At 38.3% G+C, this 26,072-nt stretch overlaps 1 protein-coding gene across 1 annotated transcript in view; it reads left to right on the top strand.

The window, feature by feature from the left end:
- GDA (guanine deaminase) overlaps positions 1-26,072 on the top strand; it is an 81,316-nt gene that overhangs the window by 14,494 nt on the left and 40,750 nt on the right. Inside the window, exon 2 of the mRNA XM_077907093.1 lies at positions 23,138-23,226. Coding sequence (XP_077763219.1) covers positions 23,138-23,226 — 89 coding nt within the window. The remainder of the gene's footprint in view (positions 1-23,137; positions 23,227-26,072) is intronic.

Here is a 26,072-nt window from a genome sequence, read left to right as displayed (position 1 = left end):
GCAGATAGAGTAAGAAGGCACTAAGAGGAGAGGATATGGAAATGCAATCAAGTGACAAATGGCAATAAAAACTCAGATCAGTTTACAGTGAGTCATGTCTTTGGGCTTCTCCATCTTTTTGTCCACACCCTGAACACTTTTACCTATCACCCAAACCATGCTCACCTTATCCATCACCTTCTCCAAAAAACAACTGGATTTTTCTAGTCCTCACTGATTTCTCCCTTCCCTGAGTTTTCTCAGCTTGGTCTATAATGCCAACTTGGAATTTACACACATGCCACCATGCACTGTTTTCAGTTTCCTATATGCACATAAATTTTATTTCCTCAGCTAGAATATAAACTCTTGAAAGGTGAGGATTACTTCTTATATATATATCTGAATCCTTAGCAGTCTGATGGGCATACGATGTACATCTCAACAGTATGTGTTGCCTTGGATTGTTATCAGTTGAAGTGCATTATGGAACATGATAAAAGGTAGGCCAAGAAGCATATTTTAAGCAACTTCCTGCCAAATCTTGGGATTTTCCTCCCAAACTCTGTATGCAGTGATTTGATTGGCATGCATCCGGTCACAGGCTCTTGGCGTGCACAGGTGTGACTTTCACAGATGAACCCGGAAGATATTTCTGATTTTGTGGAGGTTTATGACTGAATCCCAGAAGGTGCATGTTGGCCTGCTGGTCGCTATCTCTTCACGAGCCCATGAGCCCACGAGCCCACCTGGTTCATTAGCACCAGCGTCTCAGTGCAATTTCTCACCCTTGGTATATATGGAGTAACTCTCATGAAACAGTTGGAAAACAACCCAAACTTGGCATTTCTATAAAATGTTAGAATGTTCTTGAGAAAACTGATGAGCAAAGGAAGATGCACTGCTATCAAAGTAGTTTCTTTTTTACTAGTGGTGCTGCTGCCCTAGGCTATAAGCTAGCTCATCTAGTAAATAGAATGTGCTCAGCAAATATCTGAGGGATGAATAGGTTAAAAGAATGTTTATTTCTAATAAAGGCAAAAGATTGTAGAGCGCTTCTTATATATCAGCCACTGGTCTAAGGCTTTTACATATACTAACTCAATCATTGCAACAACTCTGTCAATTAAGTGCCATCATTATCTCCATTTTGCAGATGAGGAAACTGAGTCATCAACAGTTTTAAGTGCTTTGTTCAAGGTCACATAGCTGTTAACTAGTGGAGTTAGGATTTCAATCCACATGGTCTAGTTCTAAAGTCTGTACTTTTAGCAGCTCTTGTAGGACAGAAGTTAAATGCTGTACTGTTGCTCAACTGTTTGGTGATACATGGAAGCCTTAGGGTATTGTCCTCTGTTTTTGTTTTAAAATTTTTTGCTTGTTTTCGGCTTTTTGTCTTGTAAAAGAAAACTAAGTGGTTATGAAAATTTTGTCAGCACACCTTCTAAAGCAGTTATGTGTTCTTTCTGAGATCCACAATTTTCTAATTCTTAATCAGATTTTTAACAGCACTGTTGTGTTGTTGTCACATGTTAGAGCTTTAGAACCAGTGAGTAATTTGGCTTTGGGAGCCGTGAGAAGTAAACTAGTATCAGTTCGTAGCTAGCATCCATCTTCACACAGGAGAGGAATTTGTAAGGCCAGGAGTTGGGCTCGTTCTGAGTCTCTTTCATTAGCTTCAGGAGTTGAGTTTGTGGTGTTAAGCAGACAGGTCAGTGAAGTTCACAGTATATCGGTTGTGTGAAACCTAATGTTGAGTGTGTTAAGAGCTACTTTAAAGAGAGTCCAGGCAAACAAAGAGGGCGAAGAGTCTTAAGTCACATGAAATATTTGTCGGACTTAGATTTTTATCTTTTAAAATCTACTCTTTTGGCAATAGAGTCATGATTTGACTTAATTCAGTTGCTGTGAATGCATGCTGTCTGGAGGGCCACCATGATTTTGTGCCACGTTTATATCGACTTCGTAAGTAGGCTTTATAAATCAAACCTTGGAATAACTATCCTGGTGCAACTTATTTGAAGAACTATCCCAAATCACAGGTAGGAAGTCTTGGCAGAAACAACCAACCAGAATTTTGCCTTTGTGCTCTCATCAAACTTTCCGCATGCAGTCAATCTGATTAACAAATAATAAACAACAACCAAACAGGTTGATGAGCTCACACTAAAATTAGAAATTGAAAAGCAAAAACAAACTAAACTAAACTAAACTAAAAAAACCCAACAACCCTAAAACCAATCAACCAACCAACCAAAAAAGTAGTTAAAAAACATTTGATTTTCCAGGGGAACTGCAAAAAGCTTTGTAATTAATGCAACAAATGAAAAACTGAAATAAAGATGTTTTCAATTTCAGCATTCAATTTCACATGATAGAAAAAAATAGATGTTTAAAAAATGTAGCTCTGAGAGCAGGTTAAGGGTGCCCTACATCTGAACCTTCAGAAAGAGACATTCTTTGTTATTTCATACAACTATGTCCCATCCAGTGAGAAATTGGGATGAGGAGAGATGAGTTGTAAATTAAACAGAAAAAAATATAAAGCTTATTTTCCCTTTAAACTTAGGGAATATGACATCCAAATACCATTCTAAGCTTGCCATAAAAATACAACAGGAAAGTTGGAGCAGTCCCACAGGTTTGACTAATGATTCTGTGTTCATGAAAACACATAATTATCCCTGAGCTCTTGGAATGAACCAGTTGCAGTAGCTCAGAAGGGGGAGGGGATTTGCACATATTAATTTTAAAGATAGAATTCTAGTTAGCAAAAATGGCTCTCCTAGAACTATATAAAGGATACAGCAAGAGGCAAGGAATATAAATAAAACCTGAAAGAAAAATAAAGCTCATTTTTGTCTTCATCCAGTACAGATCTTTTCAAACCCTAATACTGAACTTTTATGAAGCTGAATATAAAGGGGATTTTTTAAACTAAATATTATAGGAAAATATTTAGTCCAGAAGTTAAGATACCTGAAGTAGAGAAGGGATTCTCTTATTCAAAGGATCATGTGATCATGGGCTAGTCAGTATTCCTTGGGTGTCTTATCTGTGAAGTGGGTATAGTGATGTGGTCCTCTAGAAAGGATTTTTATTTTCTTCTTTTGGGAGCGAGGGACCTCTGGGGCTACCATGCATTTTGTCTGAGCTTACTGCTCACTGCTCCTCTTTCAGGCTGAAAAAAGGACCTTGAGGCTTTCCCTATATCCTTCAAGTGCTACCTAAAAGCACTACTTAAAAAATCTAATGCAACACACAATTATTTTGTACCTGGAGGGCCCTTTAGAAATATCTCACCCACCGTAATCATGGAAACAGGTATCACTGATATTATTTAATGCTTACTTTATGCTAGGCATTCTTTTGAGCATTTTCCTTGTGTTATCTCATCTAATGTTCATGCCACTTTATGGGGAAGGTAGTAGTTTTATTCTCGGTTTATGAGGGAGGAAACAAAGGTCTAGTGAGATTAAGTAATGAGTTGCCAATGTCAAACAGCTGATAAATGTTGGAACTGGGCTTTAAAAAAATAGACCTAAAGAAAAAAATCCACACACCCAGTGGGTAATCTCTAGTGCACAAAAGGAGGTGTAAGGGCTAGGAAGTGCCATTCCTTGTTCCTATAGCCTAGACATGGTATTGTGCCTTCCAACAGGCAACTGATTTCTGTTTGTATTTCTTTGTATTTCTTTTGTATTTTGTATTTGTATTTTTCTAGAGATAGTGTACAAAACGCACAAGCTAATATATATATTTTATATATTAAAATAGTTATATGCATTCTTTTTTTCCCCTTAGCACGTAATAGTACACTAAATGCACTGTTAAATGCTTTGTCTTGGACATCTTTTCTGCATTCTGGAAATGATGAGGAAATAGAGATATATTTATATATTTGCTTACCTATTCAGATTTCTCACTCACTAGATTACTGATTGATTATAAAAGGATACAACTCAAGAAGAGCCAGATGGAAGAGATACATAGGGCAAGGCATGGGGAAGGGTCATGGAGTTCTCCCCACATCTCCACCTTTTCATCCATCTTGAAGATCTCTAAACCTCATCCCTGTAGGCTTTTGTGGAAGCTCCATTAAGTAGGCAGGGTTGATTAAATCATTGACCATTGCTGTTTTATTTAACCTTCAGCCCCTCTCCCCTCCTAGAGATCAGGGAATGGTACTGAAAACTCCAACCCTCCAATCATAAGGTAGAAACATTTTTCAGTAGAGGAGTAACATGTGACCAGAGCTCTATTGTTGAAAGATGGCCCTGGTGGCTGTAGGGAGGAGACTGTAGATAGAGATGAATCTGGCAGCAAGGAGATTCTTTTTTTAATAATGAATACAAATTCCCACTTCTCCGATTACCATGTGGACAGTGTAAGCTCTTACTTCTTCCACCTATCCAACTCCAGGGGCCTCCATTCTCCTTCCACTGCAGCCACCAGCAGGGTCTCACCTGGAATCTTTGAGCTCTGACTGGGACCTGTTCCTTGTCTTGTTTCAGCCCTAGGGTAAGACTGGGCCCTACCCTACTCCCTTCTGCCTGCCTTTGATAGAAACATGGAAATAAGAAAGCCAGAAAGTCACATTTCTTGAATTCTTATTCCATGCCTGACACTTCTCATTCATTACCTCATTTAATCTTGTGGAGAATTATTAGTTTTATTTTACAGGTGAGAAACTGAGCCTTAGGAAAGTTTAGTAGCTTATCTAAGGATTTTTAGATAGTAAGAAGCAAAGCTTGGATGCAATCCCAGGTCTTCATGGAGCCTGAACCTGCACACTCAGATCTCAGATGATGCTACCTTTGGGTTTTCAGAGGAATCGACATGCTTAGCACCTCTGTCCTGGGTTAGGGCAAGGTTTAGAGTTGAGGCTGGGGATAGGGTTCACCTTAGGATCTCCTGATCTCTACCCTGGTGTCCTGCCTAGATATGGCCTGCCCCAGTTAGTTTGGGGATTACTGGCTCCTGGTGGGTGGATTAGAGGGCATGAAGTTCAACCCTGCCCAGGTTCTCTGCATTCATATTGTCAGTTTCAAGCTTAAGGATAGGCCTTTGACAACCACTCTCTCTATTTTGAAGCTCCTTCCTTCTCTTTTCTTCTTTCTCGGATTCTCTTTTTCCTTCCTTCCAGCCTTTCTCCATAGATTTATTTGAGTATCTCCATATGTCTAGTGCACTGTTTGATGCCAGGAATACCAAGGTCCAAGAGCCTCACTGTCTTTTGAGGAGATTATACATTAGTGGGGAGACAGATACCCTCACTTTAAATGATAATGCAGTGAATTAAGTGCTTGTGTTAAATTCCTTCAGCTACTATTACAAATTGCTGTAGGCCTGGTAGCCTAAAACAACACATGTTGATTCTCTTACATTTCTGGAGGTCAGAAGTCTGTAGTCACTTTCACTGGGCCAAAATCAAGGGCCCTACCCCCTCTGAAAGTTCTAGGGAAGAATCTGTTTTCTTGCCCTTCCCAGTTTCTAGAGCTACATTCTTTCCATCCTTGGTTCATGGACCCTTTCTTCATCTTCAAAGCCAGTATCTTCCTTCATTGATCACCTTGGCTTCTGCTTCTGTGTCAAATCTTTATCTCCCTTTATTAAGAACAGCCTTTATTAAGAACAGCCTTGTGATAACTTTTAGGACCCACTCTGATAATCCAGAATAATTTCCCCATATTATGATTTTTAATTTAGCCACATCTGCAAAATCTCCTTTGCCATATAAGATAACATTCACAGGTTACAAGGATTAGGAACTGGATATAACTGGTCATTATTCAGTCCACTGCATTGCTATTGCATGCAAACAGTGCCAAAGGAGCACCTCGTTTAGCCTGAGGTGGTAGGTCAAAAAGATTGCCAGAGTAAGTGGTAGACCCTAACACTGAATTGTTAAAGAGTGGGTGGGAATGAGCTTCCATGTCATTACTCCCCAGTCCTGTCTCTCTGACTTTATCTTTATCTTTATCAATTTGTTTCAGGCTCCTCTCTCCCTTCTAGGCTCATTAAAGCAGCTGCTAACCCTAGGCTTCTCCTCTTGGTCCTTTTTGTTCATCTTCTCTTTCCCAGATATGCCAGCCTATGTCAGATGTGCATGGGGTTCACATTCACCACCAATGGAGGTGCTTAAAACAACAACTCCAATTTCTGTCTCCAGACCCGGCTACTCCCAGAGCTTCAGTCCTATGTCCACATCTGCTATTGGACAGCTCTATCTGCAATTCCTACTCCTCCACCTCATCTCTTCTCCCTACCCACAAACCAACATCCCCCCTGGCTTCCATAGTTCTATCCTTCTGTCCTCGTCCTCTCATTCAGAGACTTAGTGTGTGTGTGTGTGTGTGTGTGTGTGTGTGTGTATATATCTCCTCAACTGTCCCCCCCGTAACATCTAGTGTACTACCATGTTATGTGAGTCCTTCCTTAACATTCTTCCCACATCCTGCTACTCTCTACACTGGTAATTGCCTTCACCCAAATGAACCATGCAAATGGTTGGCTAAGGCTTTTTCCTATTGCTAAACACTCCTCCAAGCTTACCTTACAATCATTTTTCCATTAATTTTTACATATGACTCTTATTAAAAAAAAAAAAAACAGCCTCTAGAGCATAAAGTCTAAACTCCTTAATGTTACATTTCAAGGTTCTTCAGAGTCTAAGCACTACATTACATTCATGCATTTATTCATCCAGTGTTCATCAGACACCTTTCATGTGCTAAGATTGTGGCAGGAAATGGAAGTAGGAAAAAAAAAAAAAAAAAAGGAAATGGAAGTAGGATAACAAGTAAAAACAGACATCTCCACCCTTATGGAATTTGCCATTTAATGACAAAGACAGATGTAAATAAAACATTAATTATGAATACATGTGAGATTGTGAAATTGCAACTATAATCAAACAGTAGCTCAGACTTATGGATGTCTGTGATGTGTTGGCCACCTTGCTAAATACTTCACATACATTTTCTTATTTAATTGTTACAAAGTGTTCATACCTATTATCCCTACTTTATAGATGATAAAACAGGCACAGAGAGTTTAAGTAACTTGCTGAAATGCATGCAACAGGAGAGGACTTAAGCCAGACAGCCTGGTTCTAGATTATGTGTATTTAACCTCAGTGTTGCATTTCCGTAAAGAAGTAGTGCCAAGTGCTTTGAGAATCATTAATTAGGGATAGGGAATTTGAGATAGTCAGGAAAAGTGTCCTAAGGAAAGACTACTAAACTGAAATAAGAAAGAAGTATAGAGTTAATTGGGCAAAAGGAAAGGAAATGTGTTTATGCAAAGGGAAGGTTTATGTAAAGACCCGTTGGGGGAAAGAACAGGGTGCTGACAAGGTCTGAATGGGATCAATGTGGTGGAGCAGGGAGAGCAAGGGAGGTGTGGAGCAAGGAATGGGATTAGGCAGAAATCGAATTAGGCTAGGGAAGCACATAGGTGCCAAACCACCCAGGGCCTCGTAGATAGACCATGTTATAAACTTTTCTTCATCTTAAATGGAGTGGGAAGCCATTGAGGTTTTAAGCAGAGGGTAAGAAAGAGATGTGACAGAAGTTTCTGCATAGTATCCTGAGTTGATGAGGTCTCATTTGCTAGAACAGGAACCCTGGAAAGGGACTAGATTTGGGAATAAGATAATGGATTCCATTTTGGACATGTTGATTTTGAAGTACCTTGTGAGAAATACTAATGGGATATCAAGGAAGATGTTAAATATATGAATATGAAGTTCATAGACATCTAGGTTGGACCTTTAAGTTTGGGTGAACAGAAGGTGCCATATTGAAAGAGACAGTTCCGTTATGTATGAAGAGTAGAAAGGCTCAGTGCTTGTTTAAATGACCACTTGTAACTGAGAGACGAAATTGTTGAAGGCTTCATTCCTGCTAAAGATAACTTAAAGACCTATTTTTGAGGTCTGTATTAATCTTTTGCAGCAGATTTGAATGTGGAGTAATAATCAGGCAGAGTGGGAGGAATTAATTTTAGACTCCTTGTCTACTTTCTACTTTTACAACAGATTACCATTGTATAATCATTTATCCTTCAATGATAGGAACTAATTTTTGGCAATTGTAGTTTGGATTTATTAAAAGAAAAGTGGCAAAAAAAAAAAAAGGCTGTGTGAGCAGGCTTCTCAAGACTGCAATGTACTCTTAGTATTTTAGATCAATCAAAATGGATCATATTGGTTAACTATTGCTGCAGAACGTATTACCTCAAAACGGAGGGGCTTAAAACAACTTATTATTTTTACAGTTCCTTTGGGTCAGGGATTCAGGAGCAGTTACCTGAGAGACTCAGGGTCAGAATCTCTCATGAGGTTTCACTCAAGATGTTGGCTAGAACTGAAGACTTGACTGAAGCTGGAGAATCCACTTCTGCTGTTCAATTTTATTTATGTTATTCTTACAGTGTTTGGCAGCAATCCATGGTATTTCCACATAAGAGCTTCTCCTGGAGTTGCTTGAGTAACCTCATGGCATGACTGGAGGCTTCTCCCAGAATAATAATCCAAGAGTAAGAGAGCCAGGTGAAAGCTGTTCTTTTTGGAGCTAGCCTTAGAAGCCATATTTTGTCATGGGTGCTTCTTTCCTAGCATACTGCTAAGTTTGGCCCACTGTAAAGTTGGAAAGTGGAAAGGAGTCTTCCACCTTTTGAAGTGAGGAACGCTGAAGAATCTGTGGATGTGTTTTCGAGCCACCACATGGATGTTTGGAATCTAAGTTGTGGAGGGAGCCTCCCCTCTCACCCTGTGTAGAAACTAATTTCTGCAACAACAAACCTAACAGATGGGCAGTAAGCCTCTGCTTGGCACTTCCAGATATGAGAAGTTCACTATGTTGTGAGTCAGTGAATTCCATTTGTACCCACTTTTAATTGTTAGAAGTTTCTTCTATTCATGAAATTGAAAGCTTTGCTGCCGAATATTTCATTATTAAAAGCTGCTTCTGCTGCTCTGGAGTGGCACATTTATGTTATGGTGTGTCCATTATTTGCAACCATGGTAATCTTTCTTCCTTCAGAGAAAATAATGTCATTTCCACTTAGAATTTTCTCTCATGTTTTTCCACATTTTAGTCACCTTCCTGAAAACATTCAGTTCATCCCTCCACAGCTGTAAGCCAACAACTAGTTCTGTACTTCAAGCTAAGTTTAAAAGGACATGACAGAAAAAAAAAAAAAAAAAAAAAAAAAAAAGCAGTTCTTATTTGGCACAATAGGGCAGGACTGAAAAAGAATGACCGTGAAAACTGAAATCATGCAAAATAATCTTAAGAATCAACAAAAAGGGTCGACTGGGTGGCTTAGTCAGTTAAATGTCTGACTCTTGATCTTGACTCAGTTCCTGACCTCAGGATTGTGAGTGAAGCCCCATTGTTGTGCCCAACAGAGAACCTACTTTGAAGAAGAAGAAGAGGAAGAGGAAGAGGAAGAGGAAGAAGTCCAAGAAGACCAAGAAGAAGACCAAGAACAAGAACAAGAATAAGAACAAGAAGAAGAACAAGAAGAAGAACAAGAAGAAGAACAAGAATAATTAATGAGAAAATGATGATTATTGACATCTTTAAAAACTTGTTAAAAGTGAAAAAAAAATTTTCCAATCTAAATGCATGGGGAAATGAATAAAAAGTAAAACTTAGTGTTCATTTAGTATAATTTAAAGCATTCAAAATAGGGATTTTTTTGTTTCTTTAATAAAAAATACTTAGCAAAAATAGTTTGTACAGTGCTTACCTTTTCTTCTCATTTTATAATTTATTACAGAGTGAGCATCTTTTGTTTGCCTTGGCAAATTGTCATCTAGCTTTTGGATCAGCTTCCAAGATTTTATCTCTCTAACTCTCAGTGTCATGAAATTTCCCTGAGATGCTTCTCTGAGAGTTCCTTTAATGGGAAGCTTTTACTGGTGTCACTTCTTCCAAGACATCTTCAATAACTATTCTCATTTATGTTGATAAGTCCACCTCTGCTAAGTTCCTCTGGCTGTTGAACTAGAATTTTTTAAATGGTGGCAATGTCAACATTCCCATAGTCAGCTATTTCTTCTGTTACACCATTTATGTTAGATTTGAATTTCACTTCTTGCTAATACCTTTCCTTTCTCCACTATACTTTCACTCATGTTAAACAATGCACTCTTTCAATTATCCATTTTCTAAAGATTATATTTATTTATTCATGAAAGACATGGAAAGAGAGAGAGAGAGAGAGAGAGGCAGAGACATAGGTAGAGGGAGAAGCAGGCTCCACGTAGGGAACCCGATGTGGGACTCGATCGCAGAACTCCAGGATCACGCTCTGAGCCAAAGGCAGAAGCTCAACCACTGAGCCACCCAGGTGTCCCTCAATTATCCATTTTTATAAAATGCCATATGAGTTTATTGCTGGAAGACAAGGAGGCAACACAACTACATGCTTTGCTGTCAGTGTTTGAACTGAGTCACAGATGATAGATCATGGTAACTGCTATTTGAACCATGCTGTTGGGGAACTGTTGTTGTTTAAACGATGTTATCTGAAATTTATGTGTATCAGAACCATGCAAAGCAAGGGTTGCCTGTATTTCTACATATTTGACCTTAGTTAGAATCTGTTTTTATGGGCAATTATTCCACACTGTTTATTTTGAGCTTGTGGTCCTTGTGGTTATCAAGTCTCATATATCTTAACCATGTGCATTTGACTTTTCTTAAATATAAATGTCAGGTTTTACTTATGTTCTGGTTAAGCTTTCTCTTGTTACTCTTAGCCTATGGATGTCTTTTTAAATCTTGATTTTGCTATCTAGAGAATAAGCTGTCCTCTCCAAATTGTTATCCTTTTCATATCTAAGCTGTTAATAAAAACATAGTTGGGGTGGAGCTCAGTGATGTTTCTTGAGATCTCCAGACATGCATCCCTCATCATGTTAATCAACCCTTTGAGTAGGAATATATAACCAGACATGAATTCTCCAACTCTCTTGTCAGCCAGTTGCTTTTTTCAAATTTATCCAACAAAGCTAACTTGTGCCATCAGATGCCTTTCTGAAATCAATGCACATTGTGTTAGCCGTTGTCTCCTGAAATACTAGTCTGGTTACCTTATCAAAAATTAAGACCAGGGCATCCCGGGTGGCTCAGAGGTTTAGCACCTGCCTTCATCCCAGGGCATGATCCTGGAGACCCAGGATCGAGTCCCATGTCGGGCTCCCTGCATGGAGCCTGCTTCTCCCTCTGCCTGTGTCTCTGCCTCTCTCTCTCTCTCTGTGTGTGTCTCTCATGAATAAATAAATAAATCTTTAAAAAAATTAAGACTAATGACTAATGTTTGCAGAGAGTTTTAACACTTCATGGAGTATATTACACATCTCCATTTGAAAATATTTTGTCTTTTTGGGGTTGAAAAATGTGGCACACCTTATTACCACATTTTTGAAAATAGTAAATCAGAAACAGTATGGGATTTGCCATTTTTAACAGAACTCCTAAATAGTAGAATCTGGATTCTTCAGTGAGTTTTTTTTTTTTTTTTAAATATTTATTTATTTATTTTAGAGGGAGGAGGGGCAGAGGGAGAAGGAGAGGGAGAATCTTAAGCAAACTCCCCTCTGGGCATGGAGCCTGACTTGAGGCTCAATCACATGACCCTGAGATCATGACCTGAGCTGAAATTAAGAGTCAGATGCTTGACTGAGCCACCCAGGTGCCCCTAGTGTTTTTTTAACCATCTCAAACTTCTTAGATGAGGTGCCTACAGAAAACAAAGAGTTTCTGTGTTTTTTTTTTTTCTTTGCTGATTTATTAGATTAGTCTTCTAATCCTTCCTCTGATAGAATCTTTATTATTTTTTTAAATTTATTTATTTATGATAGTCACACACACAGAGAGAGAGAGAGAGAGAGAGAGAGAGAGAGAGAGGCAGAGACATAGGCAGAGGGAGAAGCAGGCTCCATGCACCGGGAGCCCGACGTGGGATTCGATCCCGGGTCTCCAGGATCACGCCCTGGGCCAAAGGCAGGCGCTAAACCGCTGCGCCACCCAGGGATCCCTGATAGAATCTTTATATCAGTTTGCTAGGAGTACTGGAACAAAGTACCACAAACCAGTTGATTTACCCAACAGAAATTTATTTTTTTATTTTTTATTTTTTTCAGAAATTTATTGTCTCCCAATCTGGAGCCTAAAAGTCTGAGATCATTGTTATCAGCAGAGTTGGTTCTTTCTGAGAGATGTGAGGGGAGCATCTGTGTTAGGCCTCTCTCCATGCCTTGTTGATAACATCTTATTCCTGTGTTTATTCATATCAACTTCCCACATTTTTCCTTCTTGTAAGGACATAAATCCTACTGGATTCAGATCCATCCTCAAGACCTTCTTTTCACTTGATTAGTGCTGTAAAGACCTTATCCCAAACACAGTCACATTTTGAGGTACTGGGGGTTTAGGACTTCAACACATGAATTTTAGGAAGATTCAATCGAACCTATAATAGGTCTCTAAGGCAAATTTCATGTTTTAGAAAAACAAAGTAGTAAGCTTGTATACCCAGTACTTTTCTGCATACCTGCATTTTCTTATCAGTATATATGTATTTGCTACAGTCCATTGAGATAAACTTTATGAACTATTGCTATCACCTTTCAGTTTTCAAAAGGAAAAATGAGTGCTTTTCCTAAATTCATGCTCAGATGTCCACTTGCTGAATTTCGTATCTGAGTATGTCTTTTGTGAGACAGCAACCAAAATTATTGGCTTGTTTAATGATTTAATGATTCAAATGTGTTTTTTAGTGTTGGTTTTGATTTGAGATTTGGGGTGAATTTGACTCAATTTTTGATGATAACTGTATCCATCTTAACAGTTTCCCTATTCTGAAAATTGGCTAAGGCATCAAGGGGTTTTGTATTTATGAATACAAATGTAATCCCAAAGCCATTCACAAACTGTCAGGTGCATGTAGAGGTCATTCAGCACATTACTGACTCTGAAAAAAAGGGACATATATTATCTTACTTTTTTACTATTTTTTTAAAAAGATTTATGTATTTATTTTAGAGAGAGAAAAAGCATGAGTGGGGAGGGGACAGAGGGAGATGGAGAGGGAAAATCCTCAAGCAGACTCCCTGCTGAGCATAGAACCAGATGGAGGGCTTGATCCCAGGACCCTGAGGTCATGACCTCAGCCAATACCAAGAGTCAGACACTTAACCTAGGTGCCCAATATGACCACACTTTAGATTGCTGGTTTAGGGTTCTGTAAATATTCGATCTGTGTCTTTCTGTTTTCCCACTGCCTCCACCCTGCTTGCAGTGTTTCTTTTTGGTCCTTTGGATATTCCACAGATCATCAAAGTGAGCATTTTATATATGATTTTGATGTTAAAAAATAACATTTATTGTGATAAATATATCATATATTATTATGATAATTTGTTTTTGTTCATATGTTTGCTCATATAAAAAAGAACAATTATAATGCCTGTGTGTCGGGTATGAATGAGGACACGATGAATGTCGATTTTCTTCAAAGGCTTCCAGGTTCCCTTTCCATTCCTTTTCTTTCCCTTCCCCCTCTGAGGGAACTATTATCCTAAATTCTATGTTTGTCATGTCCTTACCTGTCATTATACTTTCCTTTGAATATTTGTATTTCAAATAATATACTATTGGTTTTGTAGTTAAGAGTTTTTATTACTTTTTTATTTTTTAAAGGTTTTTTTTTTTAAAGATTTTATTTATTCATTCATGAGAGACACACAAAGAGAGGGAGAGGCAGAGACACAGGCAGAGGGAGAAGCAGGCTCCACGCAAGGAGCCTGACACGGGACTCGATCCCAGGACTCCAGGATCACACCTTGGGTGGAAGGCAGGCGCCAAACCGCTGAGCCACCCAGGGATCCCCAAGAGTTTTTTATTTTTAAATCAGTGCAAAATTCTTTTAAAAAGTCACAAGACTACTATGAATAATTCTCATATAGCCTTCACCCAGGTTTCCCACTGTTAACATTGTACCACATTTGCTTCATGGTTCTTCTTCACTCTCTCTAGATACATGTTGGTATATATATGCAAACACACATACACACATTTTTTTCTGAACTAATTGAGAATAATTTACAGACATACTGTGTAAGTCTAAATACTTCAGTGTGTATTAAAAAAAAACAAGGATGCTGTCTTATATAATCATGTACAATCATTTAGATCAGGAAATAATGTCGTTCTAAATCTGCAACATTATCCACAGATCCATTCAAACCTTGTCCACTGACCAACTAATGTCTATGATAGGTTTTTTTTCCCCTTCTGGGTCAGGATGCCCATTAGAGTCCAAGTTGCATTTACTTATCATGATTTTTTAGTTGCCTTCCATCTGAAACAGGTCTTTAAGTCTTTCTTGTCCTAGGTAAATTCCAAGAATACAGGACAGTTTGTTTGTTTTGTTTTGTTTTAGAATGTCTTTCAAGTTAGGTTCACCTGATGTTTCTTCTTGATTAGACTCATATTATGCTTTATTTGGAGGGAGGAAGACCACAGAAGTGATGCTGTGTTTTTCTTGCTGCATCATAGTAGGAGGTACACGATGTTGATTTATCTATCCCATTATTCTTGGTGTAACTTTATTCGCTTGGTTAAGGTAGTATTTATCAGGTTTTTCCACCATAAAGTTATTATTTTTCTCTGTAAAATAAATTTTGGGGAGAGATATTTTTAATTTATATAAATATGTTCTTCAACAAAATTTTCACTTGCTAGTTTTACCTTAATTGATGATTTTTTTCGTGAATCATTTATTACAGTGACGGTTGCCAAATGCTCATTTTCTAATTGTATCATTCTTTCCACACATGTTAGTTGGTGTTCTACTGTAAGGAATTCTCCCTCCCCCATTCATTCATTCATTCATTCATTCATTTGTGTGGCCCCAGGGATTCATATTTTATTCATAATAAAAATTATAAATGAATAATCATAAATTTATTATTATTATTTTTATTATATACTCAGATTGACCTAGATTTTGCTAGCTGAAGCTTCTTCAAGGTGGCTCCTGTGTGCTTTTACCATTCCTTAGCTATTTTTTTAGTGCTTTCTATTTGGTACAAAATTATATTCCAGATTTATCTTGTACTTTGCTCTAGCCCTGGAGTCAATCTGGTTCTTTCTAGTGGAGAATGGTATATAGAAACCAAGATCTGAGCATTATAGGTGCTGATTGCTACAGGGTGTCATTGTTTCTAGGTCCTCTTAGCAGATGGACTTAGGAAGGATCTATATATGCATGCATGTGCATTCATTCGTTATTGATCTGTCTAACCCCTGCATTGACACCAGTACCTTCAATTCAAATCCAGTACCACCCTATGCTAGCTCTCCCTTTCCATATTTGTAACTCACCTCTAAGAAGACTATCACTAACCACAGGATGTTTATATACTTGCTGTATATCCTGTGTATAATCAGTCTCTTGACCCTAGTGGCTGACTCCTCAGCCATTGCTGCCCACTTAACTTGCCTCCTTGACTCTGTACTTCTTAACCCCTAGTCCCTGTGGCCCTCTTAGCCTTCTCAGCCTTGGTGACCCCTTTAGCCCCAACTGCTTTTGTGTTCCTGGCCCCTCCAGCCTGGGATGTAGTAAGAGAAGAGAAAGGAAAGAAGAGACACCAAAAAAATATTTTATAAAGGAAAGAGAAATTATAGGAGAGGGCTCTTTTTAAAAATTTTGTATGAAAGATGATTTTGTATGGTATTGTATTTAATAGCCCTCAGCCTGGACAACAACTGTAGATACCTACTAACTGTGTTATCTTGGGTAAAGTGCTTAACATTATCCATGCCTCAGTTTTCTCATCTGTAAAATAAGGTTAGTAATAGTACCTACCTCATAGGATTCTTGAGAGGTTAAAATGAGTTAACACATGTAAAGTGTGTAGGACAGTGTCTTGTACACAGTAAGTACATTTAATAATATTTTTATTATTATCAGATGTCCCATCACTTTAAACATGTTTTATTTTTCTAATAAAAGGTTACTAAATGCCAATGAATCATAAGTGATGTCATTAGATCAGGAGAATTACTAAATTTACTTTTGTATCTGTCCAAAACCACATTTTCTATAGCAAAATAAAATTTTATAAGGCAGCCAGAATCTACACTTTTCCAAGAATATTTTATCAATCTTATAAGTTAAAGGAATAATTGTTAAAAGTCATTACAATTGAAAAACGAATCACAAATTCAGATAAAGCTTTTTGGAAATGTTAGTGTAAGCCACTGGGGTGATTTTCAAATTACACAATTTTAACTTACATAAGTCTTTTTAGGGGTCTGTAGCAGAGGCTGGCAAACTGTGACCCACAGGTCAAATCCAGCCCACTGACTGATTTTATATAGCCAAGGAGCTAATGTAATTTTTATATTTTTTAAATGGTTGAACAAGAAGAATATTTCCTAACAAGTAAAAAGTAAAAAAAAAAAAAAAATGCAAATTTTGTTTTCTATCCATAAAGTTTCTTTGCAACACAGTCATGCCTATCTGTATTTATTATCGAGGGCTGCTTTTGTGCTCAAATGACAGTTGAATAGTGTGACAGCAAAGACAGTATGGCCCACAAAGCCTAAAATATTTACTTTATGGCCCTTCATAGGAAGTTTGCCGACCCTTAGTTAATACTATTACAGAAGCACGGGACGCCTGGGTGGCTCAGCGGTTGAGCATCTGCCTTTGGCTCCGGGCGTGATCCTGGAGACCCAGGATCTCGAGGAGCCTGCTTCTCCCTCTGCCTGTGTCTCTGCCTCTCTCTGTGTGTCTCTCATGAATAAATAAATAAAAATCTTAAAAAAAATACTATTATAGAGGCAGTCTTAAAGGTCTGGGAGAACCCATGGGAAGATGGGTCAAGTCCAGGAGGTACTCCTGGCTTTCCTTGTGACCTTTGACAAGTCATGTAACCTGGTCTGTTTCCTCATCTGTGACATGAGAATATCAGACCTGAGTATCTAAGTCCCCCATGCCACCCTTTGGTGCCTTTGTAACATGAATTTGTTTGATTGTATCTTTATAGGCTGACAAGTTTTTATGTTTGTTAGTTGTGTGTGTGTGTGTGTGTGTGTGTGTTTTGAGGCAATCTCACTTCATCTTTCTTTCTCATTAATCTGTTTGAGGTGAATTGAACTTATTAATAAGGTGACTTTTATCTTTGTCCAAAAGATTCAGAAATCTTTGAAGCCATCTATTTTTTATCCAATCTTATTTCTCATTACAGTGCCTAAGTGTGGATTTTATGTAATGGAGTGTGATATACACTAGCTTCTTTTGTTGGGTGGCCGAGCTATTTTGCAGTGGCCTGAAAAGCAGTTTACTTTGTTCGTGGCAACAAACATCTTGCCCAAATTTGCCATCTGCTGTTTGAAGCCTCTGTCTTATAGAGAGTTTTTTCATTAGTTGACAGTCATTACTCATATGCTTTTGGCATTCGTATTGCTGACATTCTCCTTATTGCTCATCCTCAATAGTCCCAGTTACACATGAGAGAGCACTTGGAATGGTTTCCTTAACAGAAAGGATTCAATTTCCTCATCTGGAAAACAAGGAGGTCGGATGAGATGGTTCCAGTCAGCTGGCACCATCTCTGATTTTAGGAAACCTGGTTTTTAATGATTTCTGTATGTGCTAGACAGTCCACCTAAACTGTGACTTGTGGAGGAAGGTCATGGGTTATAACAAGCACCCATTAAATGGTGAAGGATTGAAGAGGTGAATGAATGTCCAGAGAAGCCCAGAGAGGGGTGCCTCAGGTGGTTAAGCATCTGCCTCCGGCTGGGGTCGTGGTCCCAGGGTCCTGGGATCAAGCCCCCATCAGCTCCCTGCTAGAGGGGAGTCTGCTTCTCCCTCTCCCTCTGCCCATCCCCCCACCACCTTGTTTATGCTTGCTCTGTCACTCTCTCAAATAAATAAGTAAAATCTTTAAAAAAAAAAAAAAAAAAAAAGAAGCCCAGAGAAACTCAGGATCAAAGAGCCATGGCCCCATAAAGAGAACATTAGTGATATTTTATAATTTTGCCACATTCATTTTCCAAAATAATTTTAGATATTTCCTAAAAATATATCCCAAGGGGCACCTTGGTGGCTCATTTGGTTAAGTGTCTGCCTTTGGCTAAGATCATGGGGTCCTGGGATCGAGTCCTGCATCAGGCTCCTTGTTCCGTGGGAAGCCTGCTTCTCCCTTTGCCTCCCTCTTTCTCTCTGATGAATAAATAAATAAAATCTTGAAAAAAAAAATCTCAACGCCATGGTCTACAAACCCCTTGGCTACCATCTCTATTCTTCTAGTCCTTATAATGTATCTCTGCTGGCATCCCTGGTGTTTCAAAACTTACCAAGCATCTAATTTAAATTAATTTAAATATACATGTCAGAGCCTTTCTACTGATTTGTTGCCACTGCCTGGACTACTTCTCCCAGAATATGAAAGTGTTTTTCTCAGAGAGATCCATCATATACCACATTTTATCTCATCCATTTACCTTGCTTTTTTTTCATCACAGCACTCACTAATATATGCAATATATCTCATATTCACCTATCGATGTATTATTGTTCCTGCTCCCTGGAATAGTGTTTTTCATGCAGGGATCATGGAGGCGGTAATTGTTGAATTAATACATAAGTAAGAGCAAGGAAACAATCTCAGACACTTAACCAAATGAGCCACCAAGGTGCCCCTTGGGATATATTTTTAGGAAATATCTAAAATTATTTTGGAAAATGAATGTGGCAAAATTGTAAAATATCACTGATGTTCTCTTTATGGGGCCATGGTCTTTGATCCTAAGCACTTGATTTGTGGATTAAAGTTCTCTCCAACCCAGTGTTGTAATGGTGTTTAAAGAAGACTCCTGTCTATAATACAGCTTGTAGTTTCTTGCCTCTCTTTTCCTGCTCCTATCATTATTTACCCTTTCTATTCTTTTTTCTCCAACCCTAGACACTTCTGTGAGACTTCTGTCTTTGGACAACACTGACTCTCTATCTGAACCTCGAGGCCCACTGCGCTCTGTCATTACCCCTTCACTTTGTCTCATTTATCATCTGTCTCTGTGTATCTTAATTCCCCAACCACAGACTCCATGAATAGAGATTATTTTTATGTATTCTATTTTTTTACTTTACATTTTTATATACAATTAAAATGGAACTAACTTGATGTTTTTGCTACAAGTAAACATTGATTAACAATTTTGAATCTCAAAGAGTATAAAAGATAAAAGCAAAAATCAGCCCCAATCCTATTATAAGGAAATGATAACTACCATCAACATTCACATATGCCAGCACACACACCACATTCATTTTTTTTTAGATTTTATTTATTTATTCATGAGAGACAAAGAGAGAGAGAGAGAGGCAGAGATACAGGCAGAGGGAGAAGCAGGCTCCATGCAGGGAGCCCGATGTGAGACTGGACTCGATCCCGAGACTCCAGAGCCATGCTTTGGGCCGAAGGCAGATGCCAAACCGCTGAGCTATCCAGGGATCCCCACACACCACATTCTTATATAAAAAAAGTGTGATTATATCATACATGTTATCTAGTATCTTTTAAAAGCACCCTAAGATTGTATCAGGGATAATGTTCCATTCGGTAGATATAAGGGTTCATTGTCACTTTTTAAAAAAGATTTATTTATTTATTTATTTGGGGGAGAGAGAAGGAGAGAGGCATGCAGGTGAGTAGGGGGAGGGGCAGAAGGAGAGAAGCTTTCAAGCGGATTCCCTGCTGAAGGCAGAGCCCAACATAGGGCTCAGTCCCATGACCCAGGAGATCATGACCTGAGTGGAAACCAAGAGCTTGATGCTCAACCAACTGAGCCTCCCAGATGCCCCTTCACTGCCACTTTTAATTGCTGCAGTGTTTAGTTGTATTTAATCAATCTCTTATTGACTGACTTTGAAATTGTTTGCGATTTTTCACTTTTGCACATGTGTGATGTATGCTTTTGGGGGTAAGTGTGGTGAGAGATTTGAAGAAAGGATAGATTTCAAACCTTCATGATGCAGGACTGGATGTGCGTTGGCTAGAGAAATGCTCTTCACATTTTTTTAAAACTAACATGTCCCTTAAAGGAATTTTGAAAAACTTTATGTGCTTTTGCACTTTTAAAAGTTGATATGTATAATTTTTAAAGTTTAAATACATTTAAAGCCCATAATTTTTGGCAAATTGTAAATATATCTTTTAATATTGAATTGTGAATTACTTTTTAAAATGTATCTGATAGAATAAAGATAATAAAGATATGGTGATTTGATATATACCTTAATCTATTTTTTTTAAAAACTATGAACTAGCTTTTCATTAATGGTCTAAAATGCTATATAGCCCCTTTTTCTTCTTGAGCTAATAATTCTATTCTACTTTCCTTACAGAGCCTATGCTAATGCAATATAGTTTTATATTGGAAAGTCTTTTATTGATCAACCATTGCAGTCAAATTTGTGTGCATAAATGTGTTTAAAATTTCCTGGGACCATAAGGTACTTTGTTAAATGTAAAATAAAAAAGCTGGTTAAAAAAAAAAAAGCTGGTTTTTCTCCAACTAGATAACATATGTATGGATGAGTGTTACTTGTTGGTAGAATAAAATAGGAGCAGCATCAATTTTTTTCTTCTTTTCCATTTTTATAGATGTAAGTGCTGAGAAACGTTTTCATGTCAGTCAAGTTGGATGTGATTGGGAGGAGCTTTGCTATAGCAATATCTCTCAATTCTTTGAATTCCTTCTGGGTTATTTGATAAAAATTGCATATTACTCTGTCACTGAAAAAAACGTTTTTAATGATCTTTTGGTGGCTATACAATTAAGTTTTCTGTAAGTTTTACTGAAAGTAAAGCCCGCAGTGCTAGAGAAATATCCTAGGGTGCTAGGCACAGGCATTGGAAGGAGCACATTTGACCTAGATAATTATGGATATTCCACCTATCATGTCATGTGTTTTGTTCCAGTGCTGCTTGGCTTTGCAGGTGTAGCCCAGAGAAGGGGAGAGTTGGGTTCAGTTAAGACTGAACTTTTACCAGATATATATTGACTAAGACAGAAAAAAGATGAAATAACAGGTGGTGGACTAGAAAAGAGTAGAGAGGAGAAGGTACAGGGAAGGCTTTTTCAGGTGGAAGATTGGTTGGAGACATTGAAATGGCAAATGGGAAAGGGAGGTTAATTGTGATCTGATATGTGATTCAGGAGTTTGGGAGGTGGAGCAGTGGTGGGTCATGAACCCACTGTAATGTGAAGTTCATGAACTTCATTAGTTCATGGAAATAGGTGGTCATGGTATCAAAAATCCATGATGATTTTCAAAGGAATGAAGGCAGGGCTTGGAGTGGAGAGAAAGAATGTGCAACATGCATCACTGAGTCTAGACAATAAGAATAGGGTGCTCTTGAAAGTTGGAAGGGGCAAGTCTTAAAGGACTATGCTAATAGAACGGAGAGACTTGTATTTGTGATGGACATTATAGTTAGTAAAACTTCTTCATGGGGTGCCTGAGTGGCTCAGGTTAAGCAACCAATTACTGATTTCGGCTCAGGTCATGATCTCAGGGTCATGAGACTGAGTCTTGCCTCAGGCTCTGTGCTCAGCACAAGTGTGCCTAAGATTCTCTCCCTCACCCTCTCCCTTGGCCCCTCCCCACCTGTTCACATACTCTCTCCCAAAAAAGCCAAAAACCAAAAACCAACAACAAAAAACCCTCCTCAGTTTTTTTTAGAGTTACTAGTTCCTTCAGTTCCCCTCTCTCTCCAGAATAAATTTTGATCATTTACATTTTCCTCAAAACCCATTTATTTTAAATATATATTCAAATGTGTGAATATAGTGCTTTACAAATACTTTTATGTAGGTGTGCATGTGTGTACTTATGTCTTTAAGGGTAAATCAGCTCTGAATTATATAAATAAATTGGTTTTGTGTTTTTTAAATTAATTATGGATCTGCTTTCATACTTATTGATTCAAATCTGTTTTTAGAATCATCAAATTACATTTTCTCATTTGTAGGAATTACATTTTCATCTTCTCTTTCTAAGATAAAAAAATCCAAGTTTTTAAAAAAGCATATTGTCAATGAATAGAGAAATCAACATTTTTTTCCTTTATTTTCAGTCCCACAAACTTTTTTGCAGTCTATTGCCTTGCTTTTAATGAATTAGATACATTTTATCTATCAGTCTTTTTTTCAGTATTTAATGTTTCCTGACAATTTTACAATTTATCTTGACAATATTACATTTATAAATGAAATGCAGATTATTTCCTGCACATGTATTCAATTGTTCCTTGTTTTTTTCTTTGCAATCCATTTTTATAGAGAAGGAATAATAATGCATTTTAAAAAGAATCAGCAATGGATATAATGTATCTAACATTTAATATATTCTAGGGATGTGCCAACCTCTTCACCACAGTTACCATATTTAGTTTTTACAGTAGCCCTGTGAAGTGTGTACTGATGTACATCCCCAGTGTGCAGGTGGGGAAACCAGACCAAGAGCTAATAAGAGGCCCATCCAGAGTTTCCTAGCTATTGTGCATGGGCTCATCAGCCTGCATGAGAGATCGCTCTGTTAGCATCTCATCCACAGTACTAGAAAAATATAACAGATCCCTTTATGGCAGATGTCCAGTACCAGAGCATAGACATAATTCATGCTGAGATTCAATTGTCAGGTAATCATTATGTGCAGTTATATTCAGTGTTAATAACTTGCCCCGCGATATACTACTGCTGTACTCTGGACATGACTTTCCTTTAACAGCCCAACAAAAATCTTTTGTTCATCTGCAGGGAGGTACACAGTTGTTTCCTTTAATCATTCTGGGGTGTGGGGAGAAATAGATATCAATTAGCCATTTTTAATACCATGCATCTTCAAATTAGAACTTTTGAAGTCTTACTTGTATCTATATAAAGGCAAAAAAAGAGAAATTGCAGGCAGTTTGCTTCCTTGGACAAGCAAAGGTGAACCCCTGTCTCTTTGTCCATGAACTCTATCCCATTTGGTATTGAAAACCTTTGAAAAAGATTTAGATATTTAACAACAAGTGCCTATGGCTCATTGATTTGTGATTCTTCTCTTTCTTTTAAAGATAATGTTTTTAGAAGAAGCATCTCAACAAGAAGAGCTGGCCAAAGAATGGTGCTTCAAGCCGTGTGAAGTAAGAGAACTAAGCAACCAGTAAGTCATAGCCAACTTCTTCCCTTTTGCTGTTAACTAGTGCCCTTAATGAATCTCAAATAATTAGAAGCCTGCCTTGACCAACTGAGGGGTTTTGTTTTGTTTTTTCCTTGCGGGGTAAGGTGAGAAAGAGAAGGAAATTTGAGAACAGGAAGCTGTGGGATGGAAGCTTTGAGAACAGGAAACTGCCATCATTCATTTATTTCTTCAGCAAATCTTTGTTGAGCTTACTATGTGCAACGACCAGGATCTGGAGGAGAGAATGATCTATAAAGTCTGCCCTTGCAGGGTTTACAGCCCATGGGGATCTCAGAGGGTAAGCAGGTGCACACATACAGAAGCATGACAGTGATGAGTTGTGATATGTTCCTTGAAAGTAATAAAGAGGGAGAGAGATAAACTGTTGGGAGGGAGGGGATGGAGGTTTGGCGGGGGCAGTAACTGACAGCACAGTTAGGAAAGATTGATCCCCCAGAGTGCATTTGAGCTGTGGTTTTATGTTTTTTTTTTTTTAATTTTTAAAATTTATTTGAGAGAGAGAGAGAGAGAGAGGATGTGAACAGGAGGAGGAGCAGAGGCAAAGGGAGAAGTAGGCTCCCCACTGAGCAGGGAGCCAGATGTGGGGCTCCATCCCAGGACCCTGAGATCATGCCCTGAGCTGAAGGCACATGCTTAACCTACTGAGCCACCCAGGAGCCCCATGATATGGATTTTCTTAAATGAAAATTACGACTACAGCACTCTGAGCAGTGCTTTGATAGAAGTGGATCAGATTGTGGCCATGGACCATAGAGAGGTTGGCAGGGCCAGAATTTGGCTAATGTAAGTGGGGCATTCACATTGGGCAAGGAATTTAAGGTGGTGGGGAGACCAAAAAAGTTAGTAATCAAGATAAGTAATAGTTTGAGGCAATATTTTAAAAAATCAAAATTAATGAAAAAATCAGTGATGAACAAAATATCAAATTTTAAATAAAGACGTCATTGATTAATTTTTACCCCTGCATTGTTGTGCAAGGAAACAGTCATTTTTGAAGAGCCTGGAGTTCCTAAGCCCACAAGATCATCACACCTCCTGCACTGCAGGTTAACAAGGGGTGACAATGGTGTGTAAACAGCTTGGGCAGCTCAGACCCTTCTAGATAGTCATGTGTTTTGATCATAGAGATTTTATTAACATTGTCCTCTTGGTTAAAAGACGAGTAGGGGTTTTGATAAGTGTATATAGGGGTGAACATTGTTCTTTGTGCTCAGATTCTGATACAGACTGGCCAGCACCACAGGTTTGGGATATGAAATTGATGGTTTTTATCTGGGGGGATGTCAGGCTTTTCTGAGGGAATGAAGACTGAGTGAGATTGAAAAGCCTTCTTTCATCTCTGCTTCCTTAAGAACGTGCTCAACAAACATGATTTTCCCTCTCCCCCTACATTATCATTGTTTCATTATGACTATAGGCTTAACAATATCACCCCTCCCGCAACGTGGATTTTTCTCCCACATTCTCTTCACATCATGTCATGTGTTTTTCATATGCTCAAAAACGCTCTTTTGACCTCATCCCCCTCCTTTGCTGCCCAGAGCTAATAAAATGTCAAGGTTTTCTTTTGGATTCACTTTTTTCCTTTCACCATAATCTTTTTTTTTTTTTTTAAGATTTTATGTATTTATTCATGAGAGACACAGAGAGAGAGGCAGAGACACGGGCAGAGGGAGAAGCAGGCTCCCTGCAGGGAGCCCCATGTGGGACTCGATCCCAGGACCCCAGGATCACGCCCTGAGCCAAAGGCAGATGCTCAACCACAGAGCCACCCAGGTGCCCCCCGCCCCCATCACCATAATCTTTATTCAGGAATGTCATGCTTGGAACATGCAAGGAAGAAGGCTCCCAGCACATGCCTGCCACAGCCAGATTCATGTCTTAAACCTGAAGTTCAATGTGTCATAGTTCTGCAACAGAGAAGAAATAACAAAGTAACAAGTATCTTCTCCCCTCCTTCCTGGCTACAGAATAACCAGTAACACACACACACACACACACACACACACACACGAATAACAGTACCAGTTAATTCACTAAATTGATTATTCAAGGGCAGCCCGGGTGGTGCAGCAGTTTAGCGCCACCTTCAGCCCAGGGCCTGATCCTGGGGTCCTTGGATGGAGTCCTATGTCGGGCTCCCTGCATGGAGCCTGCTTCTTCCTCTGCCTGTGTCTCTGCCTCTCTCTCTCTCTCTCTCTCATGAATAAATAAATAAAATATTTTAAAAAATGATTATTCAAGACCCTTTTTTAAGACACTTTTTTTTTGGCTGTTTTGAAACATGTTTTATGTATATGTACATTGATAAATTTTAACAAGTCTATATAACTATGTAACCAACATACCAATGAAGATATAAAACATTCCTATCAACCTAGAAAGTTCCTTTGTGCCCCTTCCAGTCACTTTCCAGCCCCTCATCCGCTTTTTAATTTTTTCTACACTTGATCTTAGCCATAAGACCAAGAAGTGATTAATTTTTTTCCTACCACATAGATAACATCTGCCTATTTTTAAATGTGGTGTGACTGGAGTAAATAACTCTTGTGAGTTCTTTATTCATCATGATATTTTTGAGATTTGTCCATATTGTTGTTTATTCATCATGATATTTTTGAGATTTGTCCATATTGTTGTTTATATCAGTAGTTGTTTTTCTTTTTTATTGCCAAATAGTATTCTATTGTGTCCATATACCAGAGTTTATCTCTTTCCCTGTGATTTTTGAATTGTTTCCAGTTTGAGGCTCCTATGCATAAGGCTGCTATAAATATTTTTGTACAATGGTGTTTTTGTTAAGCATG

Source organism: Canis aureus, chromosome 1, assembly GCF_053574225.1.
Source record: "Canis aureus isolate CA01 chromosome 1, VMU_Caureus_v.1.0, whole genome shotgun sequence".
NCBI lineage: Eukaryota > Metazoa > Chordata > Mammalia > Carnivora > Canidae > Canis > Canis aureus.
This window is presented reverse-complemented; position numbering and strand designations above follow the sequence as displayed.